The sequence below is a fragment of the Salvelinus fontinalis genome, chromosome 37, assembly GCF_029448725.1.
Source record: "Salvelinus fontinalis isolate EN_2023a chromosome 37, ASM2944872v1, whole genome shotgun sequence".
Lineage (NCBI taxonomy): Eukaryota > Metazoa > Chordata > Actinopteri > Salmoniformes > Salmonidae > Salvelinus > Salvelinus fontinalis.
In genome coordinates, this window is record NC_074701.1 from 27,698,640 (window position 1) to 27,708,288 (window position 9,649).

The 9,649-nt window shown below is 44.3% G+C and overlaps 1 protein-coding gene across 6 annotated transcripts in view; it reads left to right on the forward strand.

Annotated features, from left to right (window-relative positions):
* LOC129836452 (cilia- and flagella-associated protein 36-like) overlaps positions 1 to 9,595 on the forward strand; it is a 31,046-nt gene extending 21,451 nt beyond the window's left edge. For 3 of the 6 annotated variants that reach the window (XM_055902633.1, XM_055902636.1, XM_055902635.1), the window contains exons 7-11: positions 6,012 to 6,156; positions 6,607 to 6,712; positions 8,140 to 8,282; positions 8,570 to 8,715; positions 9,324 to 9,595. In XM_055902633.1, the coding sequence (XP_055758608.1) occupies positions 6,012 to 6,156; positions 6,607 to 6,712; positions 8,140 to 8,282; positions 8,570 to 8,715; positions 9,324 to 9,423 (640 nt within the window). In that variant the 3' untranslated portion in view covers positions 9,424 to 9,595. Of the gene's footprint in view, positions 1 to 6,011; positions 6,157 to 6,606; positions 6,713 to 8,139; positions 8,283 to 8,569; positions 8,717 to 8,916; positions 9,036 to 9,323 lie in introns of all 6 variants that reach the window. The other 3 variants (XR_008756662.1, XR_008756661.1, XM_055902634.1) reach the window with 3 other exon arrangements.
* The last annotated feature ends 54 nt before the right edge of the window (positions 9,596 to 9,649 follow it).

Here is a 9,649-nt window from a genome sequence, read left to right on the forward strand (position 1 = left end):
AAAGTGTCATCCTAGTTGAATTAAGTTGCTAATCAATTAAATAAAGAGATTATCATGGTGAGTGGCAGCAAGTTGCGGGAAGTAGGGGTGCTGAGGTTTCTGCAGCAGCCCCTGAAAAATGTTAATTAAGTGTATATTAATGGGGGGAAAAATGCTATTTCTTCACAAAAGTAGTGCACTGGGCCTTTACTAGTCCTGTATTAGAGTACCAATATAACCGCCTGTCTATAGCGCGGGCCAACATTTATTTTTCTAATATAATGGGCCACGTGAGAATTTCTGGTCATTTAACCTATTTCTTAGGTTATTTTTGTACATTTTGATATTGCCTATAGGGCGTACAATTGCTGGGCCCATCCTTAACAAGTGATCTGAGTCACATACGCCTAAAATAACAGGAACTGTTCTTGCAGGTGGGAGTTGGACAGAGAGCCAGCGTGTGCAGTATGAAAAGCTGCGTGTGCGGGCAGGAGCGTGATGAATAAATCAGTCCCGTGCCGACTTCTACTTGGACTCATGCCAGCTCTGGGCCTTCTAGTGTCTTTATACCACTCATAATACAGTACTATGTACAGTGAATTCGGAAAGTATTAAGACCATTGACATTTTCCGTTTTTTATAATACATTTGCAAACATTTCTAAAAACCTGTTTTTGCTTTCTCATTATGGGGTATTGTGTGTAGATTGATAAGGGGAAAAAACTATTTAATACATTTTAGAATAAGGCTGTAACAAAATGTGGAAAAAGTCAAGGGGTCTGAATACTTTGCGAATGCACTGTAGGTTAATGTACTGTCAGGTCCAGAATTATTGACACCCTTGATAAATGAGCAAAAAAGACTGTATAAAATAAATAATACAAATACTGAGCTATATTTTTCTATTTCACCTTTATTTACCAGGTAGGCTAGTTGAGAACAAGTTCTCATTTACAACTGCGACCTGGCCAAGATAAAGCAAAGCAGTGCGCCACAAACAACAACACAGATTTACACATGGAATAAACAAGTGTACAGTCAAGAACACAATAGAAAAAAGAAAGTCTATATACAGTGTGTGCAAATGGCAATATTGTATGCTAATACAATTGCTCAGATATAGATTTAGTTTAACAAGTCATTTCTTTCTCTCAAAAAGAGGTCAAATTGATTGCCAAACCTTTTTTCTATACCACCAGTGTTTGATTTGATTTATTTTGACACCAAACCTAAGTTTATTTATTTGTCACGTGCGCCGAATACAGTGAAATGCTTACTTACTAACCAACAGTGCAATGTTTTAGTAAAAAATAGTTATTATATGAACAATATATACTGTGGGGCAGAAAAGTATTTAGTCAGCCACCAATTGTGCAAGTTCTCCCACTTAAAAAGATGAGAGAGGCTTGTAATTTTCATCATAGGTACACTTCAACTATGACAGACAAAATGAGGGGGAAAAATCCAGAAAATCACATTGTAGGATTTTTTATGAATTTATTTGCAAATTATGGTGGAAAATAAGTATTTGGTCAATAACAAACGTTTATCTCAATACTTTGTTATATACCCTTTGTTGGCTATGACAGAGGCCAAACGTTTTCTGTAAGTCTTCAAAAGGTTTTCACACACTGTTGCTGGTATTTTGGCCCATCCCTCCATGCAGATCTCCTCTAGAGCAGTGATGTTTTGGGGCTGTTGCTGGGCAACACGGACTTTCAACTCCCTCCAAAGATTTTCTATGGGGTTGAGATCTGGAGACTGGCTAGGCCACTCCAGGACCTTGAAATGCTTCTTACGAAGCCACTCCTTCGTTGCCCGGGCGGTGTGTTTGGGATCATTGTCATGCTGAAAGACCCAGCCACGTTTCATCTTCAATGCCCTTGCTGATGGAAGGAGGTTTTCACTCAAAATCTCACGATACATGGCCCCATTCATTCTTTCCTTTACACGGATCAGTCGTGCTGGTCCCTTTGCAGAAAAACAGCCCCAAAGCATGATGTTTCCACCCCCATGCTTCACAGTAGGTATGGTGTTCTTTGGATGCAACTCAGCATTCTTTGTCCTCCAAACACGACGAGTTGAATTTTTACCAAAAAGTTCTATTTTGGTTTCATCTGACCATATGACATTCTCCCAATCTTCTTCTGGATCATCCAAATGCTCTCTAGCAAACTTCAGACGGGCCTGGACATGTACTGGCTGAAGCAGGGGGACAGGTCTGGCACTGCAGGATTTGAGTCCCTGGCAGCGTAGTGTGTTACTGATGGTAGGCTTTGTTACTTTGGTCCCAGCTCTCTGCAGGTCATTCACTAGGTCCCCCCGTGTGGTTCTGGGATTTTTGCTCACCATTCTTTGCTCACCGTTCTTGGTGGCTGACTAAATACTTTTTTTGCCCCACTGTAAGTAGAGAAGTAAAAAACAACACTAAAAAGACAATGAAAAATAATAGTAGCGAGGCTATATACAGGCACCAGTTAGTCGGGCTAATTGAGTTAGTATGTACATGTAGGTATGGTTAAAGTGACTATGCATATATGATAAACAGAGAGTAGCAGCAGCGTAAAAGAGGGGTTGGGGGTGGACACAATGCAAATAGTCCGGGTAGCCATTTGATTACCTGTTCAGGAGTCTTATGGCTTGGGGGTAAAAGCTGTTGAGAAGCCTTTTGGTCCTAGACTTGCCATGCGGTAGTAGAGAGAACAGTCTATGACTGGGGTGGCTGGGATCTTTGACAATTTTTAGGGCCTTCCTCTGACACCGCCTGGTGTAGAGGTCCTGGATGGCAGGCAGCTTAGCCCCAGTGATGTACTGGGCCATACGCGCTACCCTCTGTAGTGCCTTGCGGTCGGAGGCCGATCAGTTGCCGTACCAGGCATTGATGCAACCAGTCAGGATGCTCTCGATCGTGCAGCTGTAGAACCTTTTGAGGATCTCAGGACCCATGCCAAACCTTTTTAGTTTCCTGAGAGGGAATAGGCTTTGTTGTGCCCTCTTCACAACTGTCTTGGTGTGCTTGGACCATTGTAGTTTGTTGTTGATGTGGACCTCAAGGAACTTGAAGCTCTCAACCTGCTCCACTCCACTGCCTCCACTGGCCACGCAGTCGTGGGTGAACACGGAGTACAGGAGGGGACTGAGCACTCACCCCTGAGCGGCTCCAGTGTTGAGGATCAGTGTGGCAGATGTGTTGCTACCTACCCTCACCACCTGGGGGCGACCCGTCAGGAAGTCCAGGATCCAGTTGCAGAGGGAGGTGTTTAGTGATGAGGATCCTTAGTTTAGTGATGAGCTTTGAGGGTACTATGGTGCTGAGCTGTAGTCAATGAATAGCATTCTCTTGTAGGTGTTCCTTTTGTCCAGGTGGGAAAGGGCAGTGTGGAGTGCAATAGAGATTGCATCATCTGTGGATCTGTTTGGGCGGTATGCAAATTGGAGTGGGTCTAGGGTTTCTGGAATAATGGTGTGGATGTGAGCCATTACCAGCCTTTCAAAGCACTTCATGGCTACAGACGTGAGTGCTACGGGTCTGTATTCATTTAGGCAGGTTGCCTTAGTGTTCTTGGGCACAGGGACTATGGTGATCTGCTTGAAACATGTTGGTATTACAGGCTCAATCAGGGACATGTTGAAAATGTCAGTGAAGACATCTGCCAGTTGGTCAGCACATGCCCCGAGCACACGTCCTGGTAATCCGTCTGGCCCCACGGCCTTGTGAATGTTGATATGTTTACTCACGTCAGCTATGGAGAGCATGATCACACAGTCGTCCAGAACAGCTGATGCTCTCATGCATGTTTCAGTGTTGCTTGCCTCGAAGCGAGCATAGAAGTGATTTAGCTCGTCTGGTAGGCTTGTGTCACTGGGCAGCTCGCGACTGTGCTTCCCTTTGGAGTCTGTAATAATTTGCAAGCCCTGCCACATAAGACACGCGTCGGAGACGGTGTAGTATGATTCAATCTTAGCCCTGTATGGCGCTTTGCCTGTTTCATGGTTCGTCGGAGGGCATAGCAGGATTTCTTAAGCTTCCGGGTTAGAGTCCCGCACCTTGAAAGAGGCAGCTCTGCCCTTTAGCTCAGTGCGAATGTTGCCTGTAATCCATGGCTTCTGGTTGGGATATGTATGTACAGTCACTATGGGGACGACATCCTCGATGCACTTATTGATAAAGCCATTGACTGATGTGTTGTACTCCTCAATGCAATCGGAAGAATCCCGGAACATGTTCCAGTCTGTGATTGCAAAACAGTCCTGTAGTTTAGCATCTGTGTCATCTGACCAGTTTTTTTATAGACCGAGTCACTGGTGCTTCCTGTTTTAATTTTAGCTTGTAAGCCGGAATCAGGAGGATAGAGTTGTGGTCAGATTTACCAAATGGAGGGCAAGGGAGAGCTTTGTACGCGTCTCTGTGTGGAGTACAGGTAATCTATAATTTTTTTCCCTCTGGTTACACATTTAACATGTTTCTAGAGATTAGGTTAAACTGATTTACGTTTCCCTGCATTAAAGTCTCCGGCCCCTAGGAGCACCGCCTCTGGGTGAGGGGTTTCTTGTTTGCTTATTTCCTTATACAGCTGACTGAGTGCAGTCTTAGTGCCAGCATCTGTCTGGGGTGGTAAATAAACAGGTACGAAAAGTATTGTTGAAAACTCTCTTGGCAAATAGTGTGGTCCACAGTTTATCATAAGATACTCTACTTCAGGCGAGCAAAATCTAGAGACTTCCTTCGATTTTGTGCACCAGCTGTTTACAAATATGCACAGACCGCTCCCTCTCCTCTTACCGGAGTGTGCTATCAAGCCGGTGCAGCTTATATCCTGCTAGCTGAATATCCATGTCATCATTCAGCCACGATTCCGTGAAACATAAGATGTTACGGTTTTTGATGTCCCGTTGTAGGATATTCGTGATCGTACCTCGTCTAATTTATTGTCCGATGATTGTACGTTGGCGAGTAATATTGACAGTAATGGCAGCTTTCCCACTCGCCTTCTGTGGATCCTTGCGAGGCACCCCGCTCTGTGTCCTCTGTACCTGCGTCATAACGGGGATGTTGGCCTTGTCGGGTGTCTGAAGTGCATCCTGTGCGTCCTGCTTGTTGAAGAAAAAATCTTTGTCTAATCCAAGGCCAGTGATCGCTGTCCTGATTTCCAGAAGCTCTTTTTTACTGTAAGATAAACAGCAGAAACATTAACAAAATAAGTTACAAATAACAACAACAAAAAACATGATAGCACAATTGGTTAGGCGCGCGTTAAACTGCTCCCATTTCTTCCGGCGACATTTTATGATGCATAAATTAGAAAATAAACCCATAACTACTGTAAAATATGGTGGTGGATCTTTGGTTGTATGGGGCTATTTTGCTTCCACTGGTCCTGAGGCCCCTTGTTAAGGTCAACGGCATGAACTTTACCCAGTAGCAGGAAATCTTTGCCAAAAACCTGGTTGCCTCTGCCAGGAGGCTGAAACTTGGCTGCAGTAGAACTTCCAGCAAGACAATAACTTGAACCCTGGTAAAAAACCTGTGGTTTGAATTGAAGAGGGCAGTCCATAAGCGCATACGAAGGATATCAAGGATCTGGAAAAAAATATTTATGGAGGAATGGTCTAAGATCCCTCCCTAAGTGTTCTCCAATCTCATAAAAAGGCTCAGTGGCGTTATCCTCACATGATGAAGTATTGAAAACAGGTGCCAATAATCTTGAACCCCATCTTTTGGGAGAGAAAAATGTATTACTTTTTAAACAATCTTTTCTCTGAGAAATTGTATTAGTATAATAACATTTTTAGTTTTATTTTGCATACAATATAGCTCAGTATTTATTTATTTTATAGTCTCTCAATGGTGCCAATAATGGCTGTGTTATTTAAGACCACTTTGTATTCAACTACAAGTAACACATTGAAACACTAGTACAACCCTATAAAACCATGGTGGTGTTTGATGTAAAGTAACCTCCCTCTTACCATCTGAGTTAAACAACTATCTACTGCTAGTAAACATATCTCCCCGATGTGTGTTTGTACAGGAGGTCAAAGGAGGATTATGACCTAGAGATGGCTCGGCGACAGCAGTCAGAGGAGATCGGCTCCACGTCCAGAAGCTGCTCTGATAGGCCAGTTCTAGAGGCAATCAGCATCCAGAGACCCACCTCCATTCAACAGACCAACAAGGTGAGTTATGAACCTAATACTGACCCATCAGAGTGTTGTAATACAAAAATACTGAACATAAGACTCGTTGTCTGTCGAATGTGAATGGTTCCTATTTCATGTATTCAGAGCCATAGTATTCTTCTGAGCAATGAAGTTTAGCAGCAACACAAAAGGGGAAGTGATGAGTGCAGCAGCTTACAGTCCCTACATATCACGTTACTAGACAGTCTTCAATCAATCAACTAATGCAGAGCAGTACATGATCTCTGTCCCTTTGGTCAATGGCAACGCAACGGTAACTCCTAGTAGTGCAATAGCACACTGTGTGCACTGTACTGTTAGACCTGTAGTCTGTTGTGGTCGCCCATAAATGTTAGCGGTACAACCTGAACTTTGTGAACATCAGTGTGGCATTATAACTGGAACCGCTAGATACAATGACATGGCTGCCCTGTGCCTTCCCTGTAGGTGAACAGTACATCTCCTCAGAGAGGGGAGCTGAAGGCTGCTGGAGGTAGTGGGCAGATGAGTCCAGCCAATACCAGCACATCTGCCCCTTCTAAGTTAGCATCAGGTAATAACTGTTACATTCAGTCTCCAATACTGTTAGCTGACTGTTTCCCCTCCATATACTTTGGTGCTTGAAACCGTCTTCTCTGTTTCATGTTCTCAGTACATGTGCTCTATTACTAGTCTGTAGTGATGTCTCGGTACCCTCCCTTCTCCTGCCCTCCCTACTGTTCACTGGATTTACTCTGTGCCCTCAGTTTATAGTATACACTAGTCTGTTCCCCTTGAAGCCTTTCCTGTAGTGTAGATATAGCACATGAATGCTAAAAGGTTCATATACACTACATGTCCCTTCAAGTTAGTGGATTCGGCCATTTCAGCCACACCCGTTGCTGACAGTTATATAAAAATCGAGCACACAGCCATGCAAACTCTATAGACAAACATTGGCAGTAGAATGGCTTTACTGAAGAGCTCAGTGACTTTCAACATGGCACCATCATAGCATGCCACCTTTCCAACAAGTCAGTTCATCAAATGTTTGCCCTGTTAGAGCTGTTATTGTGAGGTGGAAATGTCTAGGAGCATCAACGGCTCTGCCGCAAAGTGGTAGGCCACACAAGCTCACAGAACGGGACCGCGTAGCGTGTAAAAAATCTTCTGTCCTCGGTTGCAACACTCACTACAGAGTTCCGAACTGCCTCTGGAAGCAACATCAGCCCAAGAAATGTTCGTCAGGAGCTTCATGAAATGGGATTCCATGGCAGAGCAGCCGCACATAAGCCTAAGATCACCATGTGCTAAGCCAAGCGTCGGCTGGAGTGGTGTAAAGCTTGCCGCCATTGGACTCGCGTTCCCTGGAGTGATGAATCACGCTTCACCATCTGGCAGTCAGATGGAAAAATCTGGGGTTGGCGGATGCCAAGAGAGAATGCATCCTGCCCGAATCCATAGTGCCAACTGTAAATTTTGGTGGAGGAATAATGGTCTGGGGCTGTTTTTCATGGTTCGGGCTAGGCCCCTTAGTTCCAGTGAAGGGAAATCTTAACGCTACAACATACAATGACATTCTAGACGATTCTGTGCTTCCAACTTTGTGTCAACATTTTGATAAAGGCCCTTTCCTGTTTCAGCATGACAATGCCAGGTCCATATAGAAATGGTTTGTTGAGATCGGCGTGGAAGAACTTGACGGAGCCCTGACACCTTTGGGATGAATTGTAACACTGACTGCGAGCCAGGTTTAATCGCCTAACACCAGTGCCCGACCTCACTAATGCTCTTGTGGCTGAATGGAAGCAAATTCCAACATCTCGTGGAAAGCCTTCCCAGAAGAGTGGAGTCTGTTATAGCAGCAAAGTGGGGACCAACTCCATATTAACGCCCATGATTTTGGAATGAGATGTTCGACGAGCAGGTGTCCACATACTTTTGGTCAGGTAGTGTACTTCAGAGGTTGTGTGACTAATGGAGGGTTATGTGTTGATGCAGAGCCACGAGTCCTTCCTGCTGTGAGGGTTCCAGTGAAGGGCACAGAGCTTCCAGCTGTCTCTAGGGAGAAGGGCAGCAGCCAGGCAGTAGAGGGCTGGATAGAGGAGGCACGCAAGGAGGCTGGCATCTCCAAGCCGTTCACAGTGAGACTCTCCTACTGCATACACCACACATAGGGCTTTGTGTTTTGGTTCATCATGTCACATGATGTAGATTTTAACATTTATAAGGCTTTCCCAGAAATGAGAATTTACATTTTTCTGAGGATGGTGCTGAAGCATCGGACATAAAAGCTTTAAATCCAGGTCATGTGACATTAACCATAACACAGGGCCATATGTCATGCACTTTGAATAAACAACATCCAGGCAACATGACCAATTTCACTGAAGACAGAGGATTGATGGATTGTGTTTCTCTGTGTGTTCAGGAGTTGTCAGTAGAGCAGCAGGTGCAACTCCAGCAGAGGGCGCTGTACCTGAGGCAGCAGAGGGACAAACTTCAGGCCATGAAAAGAGAGCAGAGACCCAAACCAGCCACACCAGAGGAACCCCCAGCACCCACTCCCAGCACACCGGTAACAGCTTTCATTAGATAATGCACCATACCTCAGCTGATGACTGGAAATTAAAGTAGAACTCTGCTAGCAAAGAACCCGAGGTGTGCCTGTGTCAGGTTTTTAGTGAGTTTCAAATGCAATCTTCTCTCTTGGTTTCCCTAGATTTTCTGTTCACATTATTCCCTTTTTAAAGTGTTTTGTTCCTCCTCTTTGGGAAGGCAGCAAATCAAAGGACTATGTTCCCAAAATGAACATGGGTGGTGCTAGTAGTGTACAGGAAGAGATGGTCAATGCCTCGCAGCCTGCGAGCTCTCTTGTTGGGGGACATAAACCCAAGGTGATCTGGGTTGGAGTGACAACTGTCTCCACTTTGTAGTGCTGCTGCCCCGTGTGCTTCTACTCTTAGAGCTCTATTCAGTCTAGATCGCTGAAGCTTTAGATTGTGCAATATGAAAAAGGTAATTTCCAATTGAGCCGGCATATTTACCGTGAATGCAGTCTCCACTAACATCGCTTTTAAATCAGGCTGAACTTCGGCGATACGGATTGAATAAAGCCCTTGCTGTAGCAGATTTTTGACTTAAGTTTTAGTGGTGCTACCGTTCAACATTTGATACACTTTCTTGGTTTTCCCTTCAAAGGAGATCTCTGTCGAAGATAAAAAGAAGTTACAGAAAAGAAAACATCTGGCTGAAAAACTGAAAGAGGAAGTCATCAAGAAGTAAACGCAACTGCAATATACCCCCCCCCCCCCCCCCCCAGAGTTTAATTGTAGTCAAAATGGACCAGAAATGCACCGGGACAGGGAGTTCAAATGGATCTTGATATAGAATCAGTGGTGCATTAATATTAACTATGTAATATCATGTATGCTGTTTAATAAATCCTATTATTTTATACACTTTCTGCCAGAGATCTTGTGTGATAAACCTGGTTAGCATGGAAAGATGC